General features: G+C 39.8%; 1 protein-coding gene across 1 annotated transcript in view; it reads right to left on the reverse strand.

Annotated features, from left to right (window-relative positions):
- Positions 1-25,266, reverse strand: part of LOC145989867 (chaoptin) — an 838,754-nt gene that overhangs the window by 134,667 nt on the left and 678,821 nt on the right. The window contains exon 3 of the mRNA XM_083125332.1: positions 16,773-16,995. Within this exon, the coding sequence (XP_082981458.1) occupies positions 16,773-16,995 (223 nt within the window). The remainder of the gene's footprint in view (positions 1-16,772; positions 16,996-25,266) is intronic.

The raw sequence follows: 25,266 nt of genomic DNA on the forward strand, positions 1-25,266 counted from the left end.
TTCGTAAGGAGTTACCACGGGAGTTGCGCTCCCGAAAGCAATTTCATTTTAGGACCGTGTCTTGTCTACTAGATCAGCGAGATGATCATCTCTACAAGACACCAGATGTAAACGAACATTCCTTTATTGCTTTTCTATTATTCTCACGACTCTGCAGGACCAGTCTACCGAAGTGTTAAAAATCGAATGTTTGGCGTTCTCCTTATTTCACAGGGGTGAGATTGCTTGTTTACGTGTTACCTTCGTTTCTCAGGGTTTTTACCCCAAACCATAAACGTACCTCCTGCAAGGGAGCAACTTTTGGCTGGTCCTGCCCGAGTTCGATCCAGAAACCCGAGGGGTTTTATACGATACACAGTAGTTATATCCTCAAAGTTATAATGTGTTCATATTATTATTCGTGTAATCTGTGAACTCTAGAATAACGTATTACTTAGCACGTCACGTCAACTCCCTTCCAATATGGTCTAGGTCGAGAATGTGGGATGTCCTACTTCCACACACCCATATGTGTCTTCATGGCAAAGTGACTAATGTGGATCACTTTATAATACCCATAAGCCTCATCGATGGTGTAGCGGTAACGCTACCACTTTACCATAAAGTTATCCATGGTTTCATGCACAATGGTTCGGATCCCACTGTAAACCGTAGATATAGTCCCGATTGGCCTGAGTATGAAGTGAGGTAAGAACAAATACACATGGAAAACACAACACCATATCATTCCGAGCTCCGAGGCGAAGTGGTTAGCACAGCGCGCTACGATGGAAGGGGGTCCCGGGTTCGAGTCCCGACCTGGACCTGGGTGTTCTTTGTGAGTATCTCTTCAATAATTTCATCACATCATCCCACACCACCATCGTCGCGATTGGAACAAAATTATCATAAAAGCGACGCTAACAAAACAAATCAAATACAGTAGAGCGTCGATTATCCGAACGTCGGTCAACCGAACGACCGCTTAACGGAACTGTGTACTCGCTCGCACCTGTTACTCTCCCACCCTACCGTCCATCATCCCCCTCACTCCCAAACCAAGTTTCCCACAGTAGTCGCCGCACTGAGCCACCGCTGGCGGAACATTGCTTCTAATGGGGCCTTCATAAGGCGCTGCTGACCGGCCAAGCCGCCAGTCGCTGTGTTTCAACAATCAGCACACTTCTGTCGGTGTATGTATTGTTCATGCAAAATGCGTATGTAATATGTACATATTTTTGTTTAATAAACTGTACCACATACTATATATTCCTACTAAAGTTGCCTTTGTACGTTGCTTTGTAATACTTAAAGAGATGCCTGTTTTTATGAATAAATTTACTGTACAGTACTTCTTTTTGGCAAATAAACATGTACAGTTCGATTATCCGAACAAACCAGTTTTCCGAACACCCATGTCCCCCAATTACTTCGGATAATCGACGCTCCACTGTAAATAGTTTCCATTTTGATTGATGCAAGTGCAAAACATCTAATCAAGTTTGCGAAACGCGATAGATGCTCGCGAACAGAAGACTGTATAAACTACTCCACGGTGGCTTTCCGGTTCATTTCACATTCGTTGCTTTACCGTTTCTGAAGGTCTTGTTCTCTCGTTAACCAGTAAGATAAAGCTTTATCTGTTCTCATTTCGAAGTGGGCGAAACAAGCTCACTGAATCGGACAAATCAGAAGAAAGACAGGTACATTTGTCTGCCCTGGCTTGGGTACTCCAAACTGATTCGTTCCTATTTTTGGCGGGAACTGTTCATAATTCCTTTGTTGCTGGAGAAAACGTCCTTCACGTGTAACGTCCATGTACATCGTGAACGAATATTGTTTTGTGCAAGTTCGCTGGAGCAAAGATGCCTGCATTGTTCGCGAAGAGGAAAGTGATGGTACATGTTGTGGGTTCATCATTGCTCAACAATTCGATTCGAATGCATTCATATTAAAATATTCAGAGTATATTGCTCGAAAATTCTTTGTTAAGGTACTCTACCTACTAAAACAGTAAGCTACGTCATCTTGCGCCATCTACAGCTGTCTCGAATGACTGTACATGCATGGCCAATGTCTCTCCGAAATACATGATGCGGTTCTCCTGGGAACAATTATCGTTCTGCCATCACGGTGGCAAAGCGCGTTAAATCGTTCGATCTCACCACTAAAATGACCGGGTTCGAGTCCCTGCATAGGCATGCTTCATGCGCATCCCGTCATCAATCCACATCGTCGCGATTTTTCAAAGTGGCTAGAAAAGTGCCGCTAAATAACAAAAATGCAAAGAAAACAATTTTGGGGGTGGCGTGGGTTTCACTAGACAATATGTAGCTCGCCACTACATTATGCAATGGCATAGGTTTCACTTATGACACCCTAATGTGGCACATCATTTAAGAGACTTATGAAAGTGCTCGAAGTGAGGGGGATGCGAGGGTGGCATCCCTTAGCTAGTAAAATTTTCGGAAAGTACCCCTCTGATGCTTATCGCCACCATGGTAAACCATGTCCCCCAGCTAACCCCAAGGCTCGACCAAACATTCCCCCAGCTAAAATTTTCCACTTTAGTCTCTGAAGGTATTCCAAAAAAATGCCTCTTCAAGCCTAAAAACTGCATTCAAGCATGCTAATAAGGCTTGGGCGGCTCGACCCACACCGTTTATGACCCTCTGTGGTGTTTGTGTGCTCTACTTGATTTGTGATTAGTTGAAATGGTTGATTAGTCATTCATCCTCATCGTCGCAATTAGCCAATAGAAAGGAGAAACGCGACGTAAACTAACACAACAAAAATACAGGACCCTCTCCGATGGTGCAGTGATATCGTCGTCGCCTTGTAATCAAGGGGTCCCGGGTTCGATATCTGGTGGAGGCACATAGTAGTGTGGATCCCATTTTCAACTGTAGGTCCAGTCCCGGTTAGCCTTTCTGTGCATAAAGTGGACTTAAAACATCAAATCATTTCAATCACAACAACACAAATACAGGATATGGTAATAAATCGGGCGCCGGCCCCTGTGGTGGAGTGATTAGCACATCGCGCTACGACGCCAGGGGTCCCGGGTTCGAATCCTGGCATGGGCGTGGATATTTGTGAGTGTCTATTCATCAATTTCGTTCTATCATCACTCATCCCCATCTTCGCAAATTAGCCAAAAGTGGCACAAAAAGCGAAGTAAAATAAAGCAAATCAAATCACAAATCACAAATAAATGGGGCGATTTTGCAACACTGGATGTAGCTAGTTGTTACGTCAGAGGTAACATGTAACTGCCGCCATCTTGAAGCCCCTGCTTTACCATTCAGGGATGATGGAGTCGTGGAACGGCGCACAGAGCGCATTCGCTATAAAAGCGTATTACAAATACAACAGGGGTAGTCCTTGGCCCATGCGTGTTCGCGTGTGATTATTTTGTTGGGGTATTTGAGAGCAATAGTCTTCCAAACAACCCCCACGCACCCTTAATGAACGTACACATCGCATTCGGGAAGAGGTGGCTCAAATTCGTACACAAAGACTGAGAGAGTGTGTGAAGGTAATTGTAATGTTATTTTCAAATAAATAGAAATAGAAGGATTGCATTTTCTTTTGGATTTTTTTCAATTAAGGAAGCAAAACATTTTGTTCTAACCCTAACTTCCCCGTGCCGTACGAGAAACTTACATACCTGAGGAGGTGGAGTAAAGGGGGGGGGGCTCACAGGCCCACACTTTTTATATTACTAAAATTCAAGAAACAGATCTGTTATTGAATCACTGCTTACTTTGTTACTTTATTAATTTTTATGATTTTAATAATTATTACCATGAATAAAAAGAAATAATAACCAATTATTGAATGAGTGTCACACATATATTTTACCATTCAATAAACTCACAAAAACAATAATATTTTTTTATTTATGCTTCCTTTGTTTATAGAGATGCAGTTGTTTATTAATTATAATAATTACAAAAATTGTCATGGCGTTTCGAATGGCACGTATTCAAAGATGCGCCCACCCAGTACTTTTTGCCTCCCATGTACGTTACATTTATGTTTTTATGAACAAAAGTAATAACGAAATTTTGGGAACTCCATAGATAATATATTTTCATTTCTTTTTAATTCAGAGTTGAAAAATCGAAAAATGTAGAAGTGATGGACCCTTCAGATAAGCTAGAGTTAATTATGCATTGTTTATTTATTACGGGTTATTTTTTCTTCAGTGTGAAGCATTTAAAATCGCTCATCTTATTGCAACACCCTGTAGTGAAAATTCTTACCTATTTGGTAAGAAGAAGAAAACCTTTTCACGAACCTTTTAACCAAAGTCTCCTCTCGCGTTTAAATTAAGTTTCAATTTCAAAGCGATTTCTCCAACCTCTCCGGCTCATTCCCTTCAAATTTTTCACCGAAGCTTGCAGCTTCATCACGTCCTTCCTCCGCTGCCAGAGGAGGGGGAGAGGAGGCGACCGTTCCTTGCACGGAGAAAGGGCTCGTTACCCTCAATGAAACTAATAATCTCCCCCGCCGCTTTCTTTTGTTGCGCTCCTCACAAAGAAATTAATGTTGCTGGAAAGCGTTGTGAACTCCCAATTACACGATAAGGAAGAAAAAAGGGGGAGACGCTGCGTTTACGTAAATTGAAAGGGAAAAAAATTGTTTTGGATTTCTCTCGAAATTAATGTAATCAGGTGATTTCCAAGCGCCTTTTTTTTACCCCAATTACCATTTTTCTTTTGCTTTCCGTAATATCAGCACTTTTGCGAAAGGAGGTTTTTATTTGTTTATTTTGCTAATTGGCAAATGGTTATCGCTGTAGCCTTTGGTGTTGTAACATATATACAGGGTGGTCATAAAATCTGGACACAATTTTCGCATTGGTTTCTCATTGCAAGTGAGCTATGGAACTGAAGAAAGAAAAGCATAAAGTTTTGGAAAAGATGTCCTGTAGAACGGGCATCACGGTCGCCTGACCTCAACCCCCATTGGTTTCCAATGTAGAGGATGTATGCTGTGAAAATCCCGGAAATGGGTCATCTTCGGGAAAAGGAAGCCAATCCAACGGCTGCTCCTTCATTTTGAAGCAAATTCGAAGAAACATGTTGAAACATTTGAGAAGCTTGTAAAGACTAGCGGCGGGCATGTGAAGCAGGTTTGGCAACAAGGAAATGTGCTGTTAATCGATTCTCTCATTGTTTCCAAGTTGCCATATAATATTTTGCCTTGCACTGTTGAATTAGCAGGTTACTTGCACTCAACAAAAGTTCAAATGAAGTCGTCGGTAAAGAGGTGATTGATGGCCGGACGTGTGAAAACAGGAATTGTTCTCGTATAATGTGCTTGTGTCTTTGCGCACGAGTCATATTCGCATTTCCAGGGATCCCGGATTCGAATCCCGCCATGGACGTGCGTGTTATATTTGGGCGTCCCTTCGCCAATTTCATCGCCGCGACTAGCCAAAATTAGCAGAAAGGTAAAGTAAAATACGAGGGACAGTCAGATGTAAACCGTAATAAAACAAAGATTATAGAACAGGCAGCACACAGCTGAAATTTACTTAAGGTATCAACTGTTATATTTACAAAACGAAATCAAGGGTGCAACACTGATAAAGTGAGCTTGGCAACACCATTTTTTGTCATTTTAAAGTTGGTGGATCCTCTACACACTTCCACCAGTGAAGAGCAGTGGTTTCTTACTCTCTGTAAACCTAAAACTTACAGAAATTCTCTGGCAAGTTAACTTTCAATATCTCTATGCATGCATGCTTAACCGCACCAGCAAGTTTACTAATGGAGGAAAAAGTTAGACAATGGCCTGAAATTGGTGGAAAGACCTTCGCAGTAGCTCATAAGCGACTGCAGATGCACCACAAAGATTCTTCTTCTTGTGGTACGCAGACAGTAACTCAGACCTGAAAACACAGGGTGTCAGGATTGTTTTTAAATAGTTATTACATTTCAACAAACCGAGCTTTTGTTAACAAGGCATTACAAAAGCAATAGTAGTTTTGTTGAGCAAATTTTCACACGTGTACAGCTAGCGGTAGCGGCGCTTGTGTCTCTCAAACAAAAATGGCATCGGAACAGGAAAAAACACTCATAACCCACGGAAGTCAATACAGGAGGGGAGCAGGCAGTTAGGAATTTCAAGGTCCACTGTTCACGCAGTTGTGCACAAAATGTTACGTTTGCATGCATACAAGGTGCAGTTGATACACGAAATTAAGCCAGACGACAAGCCGAAAAGACATTGATTTGCCATTGACATTCTGCAGAAGATTGATGTTATCACTCTAGATGTCATTCATTAGGAGTACATCAAAGACATGGTGTATTCTGGGCGAAAGATAGATGATCTACAGGACCGTATTCGTATTCTCTAACCCCTCTGATGCTACAGAACAAGTGGAGGGAGATTGAATACAGGCTTGACATTCTCCGTGCAACAAACGGAGCTCATTTGGAGCTACACTGAGCTGTCACTGCTTTTAATAAAACTTGGTGAGTTTGCCTTCAAAATGTATGTTTTTGTTTGTAGCTACTCCTTACGATATTAAAATAGCACGCTTTTAAAAATTGTCAGTCCCTTTCCGGACACCCTGTACATGTAGATCAGCAATAGGTCTGTGCTAAATTGCACACCTGTGCAACTTAATATGCAGAAACCTATTAGATAAGAAAACAAAACCAAATTAAGGTTTCATTTGACTGTTCCTTGCAAATCAATCAATCAAAGAATCATATTCTCATTTCAACCATCCTTATTTTACAGTCCGCCTACGTTAGTGGCAACCTTGCATGCAAATGCGCAGGCGCTAAGTGGACGAGTCGACTGGGAAAAGAAGGGTGACGGCTCCAAGCGGAAAGCAGGAGGAGGAAGTAAGTTACGTGCAAATCGCTTTTCTGTCATTCCGAAACGCTTTCCTGTGATGGATGAGCACAACTCGTGAACATAGAGAACGAGCAGTAACAAACAACGGAACGCACTTAAACGAAATTCTAGTCGGAAATACACGACTTACTTTTGCACATATCTCTACCTATATCCTCTGTCGTGTTTGGATTCGTCCAGTCCAACTATAGAGCGACCACAAACAAAAGAACCTTCGGCGAAAAGTCTCCGCGCACCTTCCCCTTCTTCCGTTCAACTCGGCCCATAAGGAAAAATGCTCCACTCTGTACCTCTCCTCCACGCGGGAGTACGATGCACAGGAATCGCGGGTCTGCGTAGACTTTTTTACTTGTGGTTCCACTATAAGAGCGTCCTCCATGCTCGAACCGAATAATCGGGAAAACGAACAACACTTTCAAAAGATATTTGGACTCCTGCAAGCGCAAATACTCTCCCCTTACACGCATTACATCCTGCGTTTTCGCAGGCTAACGAGGCTCTGTTGCGCAAACCGACAGCCAGTATAATTGGTTCATTGATTTGGTTTAATTCACTTCGAATTTGTGCCACTTTTCGCTAATGGTGAAGATGAGGATACGGGATGATGAAATTGAAGAAGAGACACTCACAGAGACCGTGTCGTCCCGTTTCGCCTTACCCCGTTTCGCCTTATTGCGTTTTCACCTCCCCAATACAATTTCAAATGATTTATGTAACACTAACTTTCTAAGGCGAAACGGGACATCTCACTTCGCCTTACACACAAAAAATTCCCAGCAGGGAATATTATCGACTTGAAAGGTAATTCATAATGAGAGCGCAGAGCTTGTGATGTTGCCTAACTTGGCTCCCCCCACGACGCCCAGGAGCACAGACCAGGTTAGGATAGGTTAGGTAAGGTAAGGTTAGGTTCGGCTCGGTTAGGTTAGGTTAGGAAAGGTTAGGTTGATTGTAAGTCGATAATAGTACCTGGTGGGAAATTTTTTGTGTATAAGGCGAAATGGGATGTCACGTTTCGCCTTAGAAATATTAGTGTCACATAAATCATTTGAAATTGTATTGGGGGAGGTGGAAACGCAATAAGGTGAAACGGGATAAGGCGAAACGGGCCGTAATCACAGAGACTACCCATGCTGAGATCGGGATTGAAACCTCGGACCGCCAGTATAATCCTCTGTGAGGGTTTGTTTCATGTCCTCCATTGTATTGTGGGGTATAAGCTGTTCCCTTCTCTGAAGACAAACAATTATCAACGTCCCTTTCACATAGTACGTATCGGGCTGTATATTTGCAGGCTGACGAGACTCCGGCGCCTGGACTCTACCAGGATAATGGTCTGCGGGAGTTGTGTTGTGTCGTCTGTACAATTTTGTGTCCGCCTCATGACTACTAATCCTCATCGTTGTTATTAGCCAAGAGTGGAAGAAAGGAGACTTAAATTAAGCTGAATTAAATAAACAAATATTCTCCCAAGAATTGAATGCTACACAAAACAAACTCATGCTTACAAAGCGTCCAGAAACACAATAATTTCTTTCACGAATGGCAAACCATCCAATCACTAACGCGTGATTGGAGAAAGCTACTTTCATGGGAGATTATATATGGCGGCAATATAAGGAGAGTCACACAAATAAGCCCGAAATATATAGGCAAGCGGAACGAAGGTTAAGAAAAATATTCAACACAGTTCCATTTCTTATTTTTATGGAGCTCGCGTGCCTCACGGAAGCGCCACCAATGGGAACGCGATCGCCTCGTATTAGCCAATTGACGTTCGGATTCCCAGGTTGGGTTCGCAAGCGCCGCGATGCAAGTTCGGTCATGAAAATCGCGAATGCTCTAAACTACACGCACGAGAAGAGGCATTTACGAGTTTCTACAGTTTCTTCAAGTATATCGCCTCCCTACTTAGTGTTAACGTGGGGGGAAGAAAGGAACGATACATATCTAGTCAGCCTCAAGGGCCTGTAGCATCTAGAAACAGATCTAGAAGCTTTATGAGGTTTAAGATCGTCCTTGCGAAATTCAAGGAAATATCATAAAACTGTGCAAATTTTGCGTTAAGTTTTTTAAATTACGTGCAGTTTGACTTTGAAATCGCCGAGTACAGTAACACAATTCGCATGACTCCCAAATATCTCGTATTACAACATGATTACTACGTGCAGATATTACCGTTGTAATGTATCTTTAACAGTGTTGCAAAAATATCAGCTGCTTAATAATGGTATTCAAGTGGTATTAATTGCGCAAGGCATGTTTGATATATTTCTATGATCTTCGGTTGTCGATGAAAAAGTTCGACGGTTCTAGCATATCAAAAAAGACTGACGTCATCAGATAAGTTTGTCAGCGTAATATGTTTTCAACTGTGGTTTGATTATAAAGTCCCAGGATTTTCTCTTTCTTCGATTTTGCATTATTTCAATCTTTCTCCTATTTTCTCCTTTTTCATTTTAATTCTCCAAGTCCCTTCTGTCTCTCTCTTTCTGTTGTCCAATTATTTTTCTCTTCATTCATTTTTTTTTTACATACGAGTATCATTGCCTCTAAATTGTAAATAATTTCTCTTTTTCTCTCTGTCTCCTACACTTACTTTCTCTATTCATTCCACATTTACTTTTCTTTGTATCTAATTCCTTTCTCTTCCTCTCTCTTCTCTTTTCATCTGTTTTTGTCTATGTGAATATGTGGAAATTCTCCTTTTCATTTTTAAAATCTCAAAGAATATAAAAAGTTGAATTAGTAAAGTGCTAAATCAAGTTCCCAGAAGTTCTTAATACTCGAGCTTGCTACAATGGATAAAAAAACACAAACTTGTTAGTTCTTAACAATATATTTATTGATTTGGTTTATTTTACTTCGCTTTTCTGCTATTTTTGGCTAATTGCGAAGACAAGGATGAGTGATGATATGATGAATGGACACTCACAAAAAACACACATGCCCAGGCAGGGTAGCGCTCTGTGATAACCGGCGACTGGCTCTTAACGATAGAGGTGGCAACACTGGATGACAGGTGCAATTAATTTGGTCCTTAAACCTCGAGTTGCGAACACTGAATGGCAATCAGCTGAATTGAACTGCCATGCATATGATCTTGCAAAGAGAATAGAGCTTGCTTCTGGGAAGGAACAAGAGGCGGAAACGAGAACACGTCGAACTGTAATTCCCGAAATGACAAAACAATGAAGAAACCTTTCACGGAAAAAAAGGTAAAAAAAGGACTTTCGCAGGAAAGTGATTACTCCACTTTTAAGTTTGGGCGACCAATTACTACTTTCACGTAATGTCATCTGACCTAATGCAATTAATGCTATGTTCCAAGGAGTGTGACACGAGGCTTCCTGGAACCTTTTCCCTGGCTAATTTCCGTAATGGGACTCTTGTTATTGCAACACTGCGTCCTCTGCCTCATAGATTTTGCAACAAGACGTTATGTTGGACGTTCTGTGTAACTAAACATCGCGTGTTGGGAGGAGCGTTTACCGTCTTCTGCTAATCAATTCTTTAGTTTCAAGCAAAGAAGTGTGCTTCAACTTCTTTGAACTAATATGTTGTAATAGCAGTAAATAAAGGACGAATTGCAACCAGAACAGCACGTTCCACAAAGTTATAAATCGTTAAAGACTTTTCATTGAACTGTCTTGCGCCAGAGAATTGAGTTATTTAGTCAGCACTGCTGTAGTCTGAAAGCATACACTCACCAGCAATAAAAATGTGACCCCTAGATCCTGGAACATTCGCTTCTCTGAAAGGCATCATGTGTGTTGACTACTTTACGGCGGTAGTAGAAGTTGCCATTGAAAATTTGCTATTGCAATACACTCATTCGCTGGTGACTGTACAGAAGAATTACCACCAACATATTTTCCACCAACATTTTCATATTAATAGGCAAGAAGAATTTCAAAGCCCCCGCCCCCATTTGGTGTAGTGGTAATGCTGTAGCCTTGTGATAGAGAAGTTGCGGGTTCGATCTCCGGATGGTGCACATTACACAGTACCGGGTGGCTTGAATTAAAGTTACCCAACTCAGAGCCCTCTGTAGCCTGTTTGAGGCATCGTAGAAGTCAGAAATTTGGCGAATCCACTATGCAAACCATGGGCAAGAGAAGGGCGATAAAAAGAGAATAGTTCAATTTTACGCCACCAGGTTGAAATGTGGCGCTGTAATAATAAATATTGAATATCACGTTAAGTGATGTAGCTGAGTTATTAATTAGAAAGACATTTGTTAGTGGCTGGAAGTTGCGAGAAAATAATCTCTCGTTTATTGGAAGATTGCAAGGTAAAGGCAAATCCATATCTAATTGGAGCAGTTTACGTAATTATTAAAACCCATAATGGAAATACAGCGCCACATTTCAACCAGGTGGCGGAACTAACTAACTAACTCTCTAGCCTTCTTAAACCCGAAGGTTCATGGATGCAGCAACACAGGCTTTCCATCTGTCCCTATCCTGATCAAGATCTATATACTCTTTTCCATCTCTATCGATTTCCTTTAGATCCATCTCAACGTTGTCCCTCCATCTTCGTCTTGGCCTTCCTATAGGTATCTTACCATCAGGTTTCCCAACAAGAATCCTGTTAACTCCTCTTTCCTCTCCCATTCGTGCCACATGGCCTGCCCACCTAAGTCTTCTTGATTAAATTATTCTAATAATATCTGACATGAATACAAATTATATAGTTCTAAATTATGTAACCTTCACCACTCACCTGTCTCCTCATCCCTTTTAGGTCCAAATATTTTCCTAAGGATCTTATTTTCAAATACTCTCAATATGTGTTCCTCCTTCAATGTAAGGGACCAAGTTTCACACCCATATAATACTACAGGCAAAATTACTGTTTTGTATATTTTAACTTGTAGTTTCTTAGATATTAAACGAGAAGACAAAAGTTTATGAAGAGAGAAGTAACATGCATTTCCTGAATTAAGCCTACTTTTTATTTCCTCTTAAATATAATTTTCAGTTGTTAATATTACTTATAAGTATTTGAATTTGGAAACTGCATATGCTAACAACTGAGTCATACCATTTAATTTTAGTCCTTCTTTAGTTTCTTTTACCTTCCTTACAGCATATTCTAAGGTAAAATTAAAGAGCAATGGATATAATAATTCTCCTTGTTTTAACCCATCATGAATTGTAAATTTGTCAGACATATTAATACCCACACGAATTTTACTTTCTGTTTCACTGCTGCATACTTTTATCATACTAACAAGCTTCTTAGGTATTCCAAACTCGACTAATATATTATATAATTTATCTCTTTCGACCGAATCATATGTTTTTTTGAAATCAATGAATAGCTGATGGACATTTTGATTATATTCCCACTTTTTTTCAAGTGTCTGTCTGATGTAAAAAATGTGATCTGTAGTTGATCTGTTACGTTTAAATCCACATTGATAATCACCTATAATTTCATTAGCATATGGGGTTAGTCTTGTTAAAAGAATGTTAGATAATATTTTATATGTTGTTGAGAGTAGAGAAATTCCACGGTAATTATTGCAGTTCATTTTATCACCTTTTTTAAACACAGGAACAATTATGGATTCTTTCCACTGTTGAGGTATTTCTTCATTATTCCATATTAAACAAATTAATTTATGAATTTGACATATTAACGAATCTCCACCATATTTAATTAACTCAGCTCGTATTAAATCAATGCCAGGTGCTTTGTTATTCTTTAGCCTTTTAATAGCATCTTTAACTTCAGTCAAGTTAGGTTCTGGAACTAAAGGTTCTGCTGTGTGTATTTCTTTTTCTTCTGATTTATCTCCTACATGAACATTTAAAATGTCATTAAAGTAGTTCTTCCATCTATTTAGAATATCGCTTGGGTCAGCTAGAAAATCACCGTCTTTATCTTTTATCAAGTTTACTTTAGGTTGCCACCCCTTTCTAAATTCATTTACACCTTTATATAAATCTCAGATATTTTTATTTTTGCTGTTTGTTTCAATTTCGTTAATTTTGCTTTTCAAGTAATCTCTTTTTTTACTTCTAAACGTGCGGTTAACTTCTCGTTTTATTCTATTATAATTGCTTAGATTTGTATCATCAGAGTTATTTAACCACCTAAGTCTAGCCTGATTCCCTATTTCTATTAGATTATGACATTCATTATCAAACCATGGCTTATTTTGTCTTGGTTTATGGTATCCTATACTTTCTTTAGCTGCTGATTCTATTGCATTACGTATGTGCTCCCAATTCTTATTTACGTCCGTTTCATTTATATTTTCATCATTTAAATCCTGCAAAACATCAAATCTATTTGACAGTTTAATTTGGTAATCTTTCTTAATTCTTTCATCAGCAAATTTTCCTGTATGAAATTTTAGAACTTCTAGATTTTGTTGCTTATGATTTATCACTGCGAGTCTTTCTCTTAATTTAGAAATTACTAAATAATGGTCACTGGCACAGTCAGCACCTCTATGTGTACGAACGTCAATTATACTAGTATGCCTTTTCTTATCAATGAGAATATGATCTATCTGATTATGAGTTTTACCATCTGGAGAAGACCAGGTATATTTATGGATATCTTTATGTTTAAAAGTGGTAGCCTACTTTTCACAATTAAATTCTTTGAGGTTGCAAAATTAATCTTATACCATTATCATTACTTAATTCACGAAGACTTTCCTGGTGGCGGAAAATTGAACTATTTTATTTTTATCGCCATCCTCTTCCCCATGGTCTGCATAGTGGATTCGCCAAATTTCAGAGTTCTACGATGCCTCAAACAGGCTACAGAGGGCTCTGAGTTGGGTAACTTTAATTCTGGCCACCCGGTACTTAGGGGCCCCACTTTAAAACTGTAATTAAAGTCCCGATTACTTTAACTAAGTATAGAGTACTTAAACTTTTCCAAATGTTTACGAAATAATAGGCGCCTTCTGTTTCAGTGTGTCAATGTAACACGCTAAAAGGTCAGAGGCCCGAGTTCGAACCATAGTTAAGGCGTGTGTGTCATTCTGATTGTCCCATCAACGACCTCATTGGGACAATGCTTAGTACAGGACGCCAGGGGTCGGCGGTAAGAATTCCGGCCTAGGCATGGATGTTATTTGCGCCTCTTCGTCTATTAATCATATCATCACTCATCCTCATCTTTGCAATTAGACAAAAGTGGAGGAATAGAGAAACTGACAGTATAGTAGAGACTACAAAAATAGAGCGAGTACAGTCGAAAATGTTACGTTACATGAATTACAAATTTGAAGGTACTTATCCCAGATGTGATTCGTACAATAATCTAATAGACGAGCTCCGAATACACAGGCTTGACGATCGAAGGACAGTCCGCAACCTGCTGCTACTCTGGAAAATATTTAATGGGAAACTTCGCTCTCCTCTTTGGATCTCACAATTTAAATTACGCGTTCCTAACAAGACTCGACCCAGTCATCGAACATTTTTTGTGAATAGAGCGCGAACAAACATTGCCAAAAAAATCTCCTGTCTGGAGAATGGGTGTCCTCTACAATGCCTTAGAAAAGCTTAACAAAAATATTGATTTATTCTGTATGCCATATATGAAATTTAAAAACAATGTAATTGAAACACTTTCAAATAACGCTCACTGAAGCATTTATGATAACCTGTAACATGAACTCTCTAACTGGGCATCAGCCTGATGGGTTCATTTATGTAAATAAATAAATCAGTCTTTGTCTGATCATCCATGTCATCCTCATACTCGCGATTAGGCTTAGAAAAACGATGTGCTTGTACAAAGAATTAATGACGCATGAAACAAGTTTTCAATCTGTCGTACCTTGGTCAATACCAATCCTATTCCTGCTCGTTTCCGTCTCAAATTAGTACTCTCATCCTAATCTTGGCCTTTCTACAAGCTTCTTACCATTATATTTCCCATCAAGGACACAGGAAACCTTTCTCCTCTGTTGAAGAAACTCTCGAGTGTCGCGTCGTATTTTTGATTTAGGGCGTCGTATTTTTTATTTAGGAGCTGAATAAAAATTATACAGTCCAGTGCATCCTATACCTATTGGCGCACTTACGATTTTTAAAAGGAGTTTAACTTCCTCAATTAAGTTTCTACTGAATTAATGAATAAGAAAAGAAGAAGAATGTGATAATTATTAGAAGACAAAACGGTGGCTTCTGGAACACATAATCCTCCACCAAATTCCTAGGCTGCACCAAAAATCTGTCTTGTTAATTTAACGTGGAAATTGATGTTAAACAAATGTGTTCAAGAAGTTTATAGGAACTAAATACAGGGTGAGGCAGTCAAACGGCAAGATTAGAAAAATCACAAAAAATAGAGATAGCAAATATTATTTATTTTATGAACATGAATGTACTGTACATGATTGGAAATTACTAGTGTACCTGAAAAATCTTCATTTTTTTAATATGGTGTCAGTAAGATGGCGTCCTAGGTGTTGCACACATTGTCGGAGTCTCAGAGTAAATCCTCCCATGACGCTTCGTAGCATCTCCAACGGAATGTTGTGGATCTCTTGCCGAATTCGCTCCTTCAAATCATCCCTGGTTCTTGGGAGAGTTGTCCTTGGATACTTTGGATATGATGTAATCCTAAATAAAAACGTCAGGAGCTGCCAAGTTGGGTGAACGGGCAGGCCACGGAATATCGCCGAATGTGCTGATGAGACGACCAGGAAATGCGAGTCCAAGCACATCCATAGACACTCTGGCAGTATAGCTAGTTGCATCATCTTGCTGGAAGAGTGTTCCTTCATCTAGGTCATAGTCATCGGGGGCAGGCAGGAAATATGTGCAAAACCAAGGACGCCATCTTACTGACACCATGTTTAAAAAAATATCATTTTTCAAGTACACTAGTAATTTCCACTCATGTACAGTACATTCATGTTAAAAAAATAACTGATCTTTGCTCTCTCTATTTTTTGTGATTTTTTTTAATGTTCCCGTTTGACTGCCTCGCCTTGTACAATCGTTAAATTGATTGATTGGATTATTAATTTTGTCTTTCTTTTCTGCCTGGTTTGGTTAATCGCGATGATGAGGATGAGTGGTGATAAGATGAAATGGATGAAGGCGCAAACATTTTGAGACAACACAACACGAGTCCATAAACTCCAGAGCTTCGCTAGTCATGGGCGTACTACATCGAAGAGTACCCTCAGAAACGGTTGCCCTTTACACCTCTGCAATCGTTATACAACAGCCAAATAGATAATCAAATTATAAGACTGACTCTTTTTGTAGTTTATTATTTTATGTGCAACATCTCTCTTCAAGATAATCGCGACGAAGAGGACGAAACAGCGGTTAGATGAAATTGATTAAGGGGCACTCACTAAGGAACCCACTTTCCCAGATTCAAACCCAGAACCTTCGATAAGGAAATCGTGATTATGACAGACGTGAACTGAAATGAACGCTTCACCGAAATATCCATAAAGTCTGAAAGAAACACATGTTCTGACCAAGGTAATCTATATTCAGTAAAAAAACACTTAACAACTTACTTTTCAACAATCTATCAAGGTCATCCTCAGATTTGAAACCAACTAAATTATATCCATAAAGTCCATCACCCATTCTCCCTTGGGGTATCTCAGGAACTATATCACTAGCAAAAATCGCGAATTAGAACATTCCAGTCGTCTCCTATGACTTACTTTATAGTGTGTTTTACTCAGATTTTTTAGATAAGTGCTGAGAGTATACTATCATGGAAGGCCACGGACACGGACACTTCTTCCTCCTTCCCCTCACTTGCAGCTCACTGTCTGCTCGTGATGAACCGTGCAAATAATGGACGATAATTATATGAACCAACTAATCACAGACAAGAAGAATAAAGATCGGCAAACTAGATTTACAGAGCTTTAATAGGTAAAATAGACTGAATCTTACCTGGCAATTTTCCGAATGGCACGCCCACACAGCTGATGTCCTTGACGTTGTCCAGCGTCTTAGGCGTCGTGAAGTGGATGCCCCGCGTCTCGCTCTCGAACTTACACGAACACATCGGGTTGAAGGTGCAGGGCGCCACCTGTTGCAGGGAACCCCATTTTGGAAACGTCAGAATCACCAGGGCCGCTCTCAGGGCAGTCAGCGGGAACGATCTCAGAGACATCTAGAAGAAGAGAGAGACCTACAATTACATCAAGTTTCGAACTCGGGTCCCATTGGTTACAAGGGAAGACACCGGGCAAAGAGTGTAAGGGGTAAACGTTTCAGAAAGCGCCCAGTAACTGCAGTCTTGTAGGCCAACAATGCTCTTGCGTCTAAACCTACGACCGTATGGCCAATCTAATATATAAAAATGGATATATGCGTGTGTGTGTTTGTTTGTTCCGCCATAACTCTCGAACGCCTGGAGCGATTTCAACCAAACTTGGTATACATATTACTTGCAATACGGAGAGAATACTGTGAGGTTAAGACACCCTGGCGTCGTAGCGCGCTGTGATAACCATCACGCCACGGAGGACCCCGCACACATATTTACACCTAACATTTGTGTATTTATCAGGCAGATGGAAACATTTCATGGATTGGGCTTGAGATTCTCAAACTCCCGAGTTTATGGAATAACAGCGAATACTTAAACATGAATTGGATAAACGCTAAGGATTTAACGTAACGTGAAATAGCAGAGCGACTAACAACCGCGAAAAGCAATCTATACCAGTGAAACAAGCTCAATTGGAACCTTACTTCTGGGAATAATACCCTGTAACCAGGCACGCATCTAGAAATATGTTTTTTTTTTTTGGGGGGGGGGGTCCGAACCAAGTGTCTCAGGAATAATAATAATGTTTAAATTAAAATAATTATATTAAATAAAATTAATACTTTTTACAATACATAAATTATTATATTATTATTATTTCACGAATAGGTAAAAAGACTGTGTAAGAATAGATATATAACAGCGCATATTCATTACGTAGCTTACCTGTAGTTAAGATCGGAATAATTTACATAAAAACAAGTGCCCTGGCAATGAAATTAATGTCGAATAGATGAATAATTGAATATTTATCGAATAACAAAAATGATGTTACATGTAGTTCGAGAAAAGTAAGTTTCTGAGTAATATTTTATGCATATTATTTTGAGTAGTACCCCCTAAATACGTCCTTGCCTGTAACCTCTTGCAGCATTGCAGCAGTTCTCGATGTGATGCAGGTTTCTCTTATGGCACTCAAAATCAGCACTTCACAGAATCACGGTACAAAATTAAAACGCACAGAACAGACAAGATTGTATTTGATGATGTCAAAGATAATTTTGCTCAAGCCTGGTTGACTTCAGAGCAACCAATTTGTCGTAGTGTTAGGTGCCACCGACTCGTATCCTGGGTGAAGCACGCATCTATGTTATTAGCTAAACATTCATCCTAATCGTTGCGATTAACCTAAAATGTAGAAAAGCGACGTAAAAGAAATTGAAACTGACAAGATTCGCCTTTCTGTGAAAAATGGGAAACGGTGAAGACAAGCGACGTGAAAATTTAAACTCTATTGCCCCAATTAAAAGTTCATTTTATTTCGCAACCTATGTTATCAATGAAAATAATCAGAGAGTTTTTATGTAGCAGTCGGCACCCACGCTTTTGTGCAATTCGCTTTACGATCGGAACAGTAGTAAAAATTCTCAACAAATCCACATGTATCCTGTTCTCTATGCAACCCAACCAACTTTGGAGTTGTGCAGGCAACATAAACCCTACTACACTGGTGACAAGCTTGCTCTGCTGATTTTTACATACGGGCATTCCACTGCCACGGTGACTACATTTTATATTTTTAATTAAATATTCTACTGATAGTTAAGCAATATTTTCCTTACAGTTTCTGTGCAATAAATTATGAAACTAAACACTGTTGATTAAACATAACTACTCTTTAAATACTTTTCCAGATTTGTAGCTAGAAGTGAACAGTTTTGCGTCACGGGTGAGATAGACGAAACACTGCCTCTTCACTTAATAAGACATTTATTTTAATTTCTGTGAATTGTAAAATGATGAAAAATAAATAATTTAAGACAAAGAAAGAAGGTAATTGACCTTTGAATATTCTAGTGGAGTTGAGGGGAAAATGTAACAGTTCAATGTTTTTTGATGTCACGGGTGGGACAATAGAAAACAAAAGTAAATCAAAAAGTTAAAATAAATTAACAATATGCAAAATACTTTCTGCCTTTAACTTAAGTATGTATAATAATATCATTTTTATCCAAAAGACAAATTTAGATTGTTCACTCACAAGATAGAAAGTTACAGCATTGCATTTAATTTTTCAAAATTGAGGTTCAGGGGCAGTTTCACAAAGAATGCTCCCACACCTAAATTTGCAATTCGAAGGGAAATACACGTAAGCCGCATATAAGAGATACATGTTCAGATACTGAAAAGAACAATGTTCAATAAACCTCCAAAAATTCTATCAGCAGTTATCAAGAACATTTATGGTATAGAGACATTTAAGAATGATCATATTTTTCTGAAATATAAGCTCATGTAACTCAAAACCATATTTAAATTATCTCAAGAAATATAAATTCTAATTTTATTATTATTACTACAAATTTGTTCATTACACGAGGGAAATCACTAACTAGGTCACAAACTAATGTGAGATAGCTGAAAATAGTAGTGACTAGTTTCTAAAGATGACATTAGATGGCAGCACAAACCAGCTTGATGATATTCAGTTGGAAGTCCCTAGGTAGCAGACGCATGCAGGAACAGCTGAGTTTAAAAATGTCGACCGTACTCGAGGAATATACGTGGAGATTATTCGAGCTGACCGGCGAGTGACAATATACACCATAGCAAGTGCAATAGGGTGTTCCCATGCTTTAGCGTATAGAATAATGCATGATCATATGAATTTCCGAAAAGTGTACGCAAAAGTTTCGCGGATGATGAAGATGCTGAACGTGAGGTGCGACTATGGCTGGGACAGCAGGCCAAGGACTTTTATGCAGCAGGTTTTGGGGGACTGAGAAAGCAATGCGATAAGTGTATCAATGTTGGTGGAGATTATGTTGAAAAAGCAAACTGTTTACAAGTCAGTATCTCACTTAGTAGTTTTCTAATAAATGAGTTTGACGTACTTACTGGCATGCGTATGTAATAAAAGTGAAATTAATGAATATACACAATAGCATCAACAAAATTGTGTATATACACTGAATCTTATTAACATGAAAATTAAATTCTACACACCCATGTTTGTCCTCTTTTAAAGAATTGGTTCGCGAATTTTTAAAAATACCCTTTGCAACAGTTGTGCAAGTCCGTGCGAATATCAGTATCTTCGAATCTACTGGAACCAGAAACATAAAATTTAGTTTACTGAAATATATATCCAGTGATATCTCAATGTGGCAAAATGGCCAGTCTTGTTTCTGACCGCGATGGAGATAAATCAATAATTATGACAAGACCTAATAATATATAAAACACTAATGAAACTAAAAATAGGACATGTGCTCGAATAAATGCCAGCCAAATAGTATTCGGCGACATTGGTTCTGTTGATTGGTACAGTCATTTGTGCATTCAAGCCGACAATCAAAACAAATGGACGCGTATCAATAATTGCAGATATGCAAACTTAACTTGGTGTAATGAAAACCCATCATATACCTTATAAATTATATGGATTACATCATCGATCCATGTATGCGATTAAACCATTCATCCTATTTTCATATATTTATTATTTCACATCAAGTGTGTGCCACTTCTGACAAATTGCAACGATGACAATGAATGGTGATTATATAAAATAGATGACGTGATATTCACAAAGTGAGGTCCAGGACTGGAATCGAGCCTGATTCCTTCGGTAGCAAGATTGAAAAAAAAAAATTCGACAATTAATTACATGTGATATAAAGGTCTCATACTACTGAAAATATGTAGAGATGAACCTGATGAACAGAGTGAGTAATCAAATATACTATTTCCTGTCTAGTAAATCAATGAGCTACTAAGTTAAACTGAACAATGAAGCTCAACAGTCCTTTGAGATAAACCACGATAAGAGGCTTTCATATGACCGAAGCGTGGTAGATGCTGCGACTCCCATCGCCGCTGTTTTCCGGCTTCCTAGATCGTAGGGTGGCACCTCCTTTCATCTAGTACCACAATTATCTTCTAAATTCTGAGTTAACACATCGGAGCTCGCAACAGGGATCTAACCCGGAACCTCTTGTGTCTAAAGACCTCATAACACGCAGGAACACTCACCCATAACAATGCATGCTGCGCTTGTTAAATGTGGTGAATACTTTAAAATCTCTTGTATCATACTCTGTCCTGGTAATCTCTGCCGCAAGGGCGCGCATAAAGGTAAAGAAGAGGGGAAAAGCGAGTGGGTGGAGCAAAGCAGTACACGCTGCTCCAAAGACTGATAGCTGTAGTAGCTCTTTCTCCTCCACGCAATCCCGTTCCCTCGCACGTGTTCAATGGCCGATCCCTCTCGAGACTTGCTTTCGTTCTCTCGCTTCAGAGAACCCCGGGAGTGAGTATAGAAATTTCATACTTTGTACACTCTTGTTCAGATAAATTGACAGCCGGTTCGGTGTCTAAGAGCGTTAAGAATTTCGATCTCGCCGAATGAAATTTCCGGATTCGAGTCCTGTCCTGTTTTTCTTCGTGTGTGTATCCCTTCATCAGTTTCATCTAATCACTCATCCTCATCGTCGCGATTATCCGTAAGTGGAACGGTCTACAGCTCTTAAACATTTTGAGTGTTCCAGTTTATCTCAACGCGAGTGTACAACGCACTTTTTCTTCTGAACGATAGTCTCCCCGTAGAGGTAACGTTGTCGCCTTATAATTAGGGGACCCTTGGTTCGATACCCGGTGGAGGTACATAGCAGTCCGGATCCCACTTTAAACTGTAGGTCCAGTCTCGATTAGCATCTCAGTGCATGGAGTGGACTTAAAATTCAAACAAACAAGCTTCTGACTGAGCAGCTCTTCTCGAGAAATAAACCTGACGAGAACAGTACAAGACTTATGAGACTCCAGACTTTACCTGAGTCTTTGTCCTTCATCAGTGCCTGTGGGATAACAGCAGAGGGGATGAGTTCGTTGCACCGTTCCACATGGCAGCGTTGCTTCCCGTCGTCCCTAGCTAGCAGAGACCGAGATCGCCCATCGGCCGCGACAAACACGTCACAAATGAGGGACTCCCGCCGACCCTCGCAGGCCTAACGAGGAGAAGGCGGAGGAGAAAAAAAAAGTTGTCGTCCTGGAGACTAGTAACCTGATTCCGAGAACTTGACCCGTTGGCGTGACGAGGAAGAAGGGATGGGACATGCAGACGAAGAGTCAGCTTATCACGCGAGAAGACACATTCGACAAACGCCCACATGGTCCGCCATTGTATGAATGTAGACTCCACAGACAAGTCACTGTCCCTTTCGAATACCTAGTTCCACAAATACCTAGCCGAAAGTAATACTGTGCACTTACTGAAAAGAATTACGGTTTATTGCTTTAACATTTTACTTTGGTAGATAGTAAACCAATATTACAGAACCTCTTTCGTTATTTAAACGAACTTGAGCCTCCCGAATAGTACATTGGTTCACGTTATCAACTTATTCCTGGAAAAGCACTCTCTTATGCAAGTGTGCATTGCTCAGTGAGCAGCAGTACTGTGCCTTTGTAAGCGTGGCGGGGCAAACCTCCCATTATGTTAGTAACAGAGCAGTGTGCCAATTGGGGCCCCAAATTTCACCAACCATCGCATTCCTGCATCCCGCAGACCAATCCTCTCCGATTCTCGCATCCTAGGAAACCCATGTATCCCCTATCTAACCTAGTCTGAAGCCATCCCAGTTTTTAAAAAATAAATATTAAGAAAAATTAAAAAACAACAACAAAAATCATAAACACAAAAGAAAATGTAATGTAAATGCCAACACCCACCAATGCACAGAAGTTATTTCATTCCTGTACTACCAACACTATCTATACCTAATACATAGCACAAACTATTGTAAACCAACCTGTTTCTGAAACTCAAGAAATAGGTTGGTATCTTTGTTTGTATACGTACGTGTGTAATAATTATAAACAAGGGCAAAAAGAAAACGGGGGAACCACATAACCTTTCGCGGAACTGATGCCCTGGTTTTAAATACTGACGCACCAGGGCATAAGCGCATACCCCTGAATGTATGCGGGTAGAGGCTGGGTATATTCTGGGTTCCCCCCTTTCTTTAGTGTGGCAATGTGATTATACCAGAGGAATCAAGAGGTGGTTCTGTGAAACGGAAATCGCATTCAGCCGGAGGACTTCTTACCTCTCCACGCAAGCAACCCCTGCTCTGACGCTTACTGGTCTTGATGTGGAGTGTGTAGGCGGGAATTTCGCACCGCACGGAGCACTTACAAGGTCCAGGAGTCTGTGCAGCAACGCTGCGCATGGCTGTAGATAAGTGAGAAAAGAAAGAGGACGGAGGAAAGCAGTGCGCGGTGCTGCAAACGACTGTTAACTGCAGTCACGTTATCCCCTCCATGCAATATCTTTCCCTCTCACGTGTTCATTTGTCGAGCCCACTACAGCCACTACTTGAGCAGGGGGCGCTGTTTGTGTTCTCTTGTTCCACAGATTCCTGGGATAGACTATAGCTAATTGCTCAAGCGTGCTTCAGATGATTGTAGTGTATCGGCACTGAACATATTTGCACTAGTCTTTTACGATTAGGACAAATCTCCTCCATCCGATCGTTATTTCCGAAGATTCTTTTTAACAGTGTGTTTAATGGTCGTATCGCCATTTCAATACTGAAAGTTCCCGATTCGAGTCCCATCTGAGCATCGGTTTTTATACAGAATGACCCAAATAAATTGTGATAATATTTTGTGTTTTTTTGTTTATTGTATACTTGTTTATTAGATAGCACGGTAGCGACTATTGTTAATGTGGTTATGGTTATTTACAGGTCAATGAGGAAGAAGATGTACCGTTAATGAAGATGGTGTTAACATTGCAGCAAAGATCTGGGTCTACTTTTATTTGGAACAACCTGTATAATCACCATTGTTCCTCATCGCCAACATCTGCCCAAAGTACCAGAAAAGTAACGGTAAATTCAGACAGTATGCTTGCAATACAAAATAACGAGAAAACGGAAGAAAATACAACATAGTGGAAATGAGTATATGCAACAAAGGAAGGTCTTAATTTTATATGATCCTATGCTTCGCATTAGATCCTTGCTCGAAAATATGGAGTTAACGAACCGTGTTTTCGGCTGTTCGTATATACACACACACACACAGAGACAAATATCCAACAAGTGTTATTTTACTTAAATATTTGTTCCACAACAACTAAACGTCTTGCGCTAGAATGTAAGTACAATGATTCGAAAATCTTTAAGTAATGAATATAGCCCAAAAATAGTCGAGAAAGATATTTGTGCGAAAAATGTATAATAATAATAAAAATAATAACAATATACATTCATCGTCTTTCAAAATATATTCCTACATCTATATCAGCAATGGATAGTATACTCCTCCCCCCAAAATTAATGTATCCACTCGAAATACATCAACTTCTGTCATAAAGAAAACTTGTCAAAACACGAGCAGATGATGGACACGCTTGTATGCATCCACTTGGCCCTTTTACTGTACAGTCAGAAGAATATCCTGGTTCTTAGAGGTCTAGTGAAAATTATGCTGGAATTTTAACAACATATCCCCCATCCTTAAAAAAACAGAATTTTATCTTTTATTGTCTCTTGATTTTTACTATTACCTGGAGTCAATGCCAGAAGGTAATATAAACTATAAAAAGTTTAGGATGCATTTAATGACAGCAGCCGCTTCTGTCGCCGAGTGTACGTACATCCCCGTCCTTAGAGAGTAAAGTACAAAGCAGGCGCGGAACGTTAAGAAGGGCGGGTGTTCATAGGAAGCAGGAGCTACCCATGCATACTTCAGGAGCCTAATAAGCTTGCGCAACGTTCCCGGAAGGCGATGACGTCATCACAAGAAGAAACGTCCCGCTGGTACATGCTCGGTGGAGGTAAAAATGCGCCATAAACCACATTGGTATTATCGACTGAATATGAAATATGCGCCCAATAGGAGACGCGGTCCTATTGAACCCGTTCGGTAGTTCACAATGGGCACGCGGGGATATTTCCAGAGATGGAGAATCACGCGAGAGAGCGTGCAGCAAACGAGGTGGGCGCTCCTATTAATTCTCGTGGAATTCGGAGGGCGTCACGCGTCGACAATCAAAGAAGTCAACATCACTTTCGACACAGGGTGCTTGCAAAAAAACATGTTAGTACACGAGAAGACTATACCCTATCCCATTTATCTCTGGGGCAAGGCCACGCATAACATCACAGA

This window comes from Lepisma saccharinum, chromosome 7 (assembly GCF_977018435.1).
Source record: "Lepisma saccharinum chromosome 7, izLepSacc3.1, whole genome shotgun sequence".
In the NCBI taxonomy this organism is placed as follows: Eukaryota; Metazoa; Arthropoda; class Insecta; order Zygentoma; family Lepismatidae; genus Lepisma; species Lepisma saccharinum.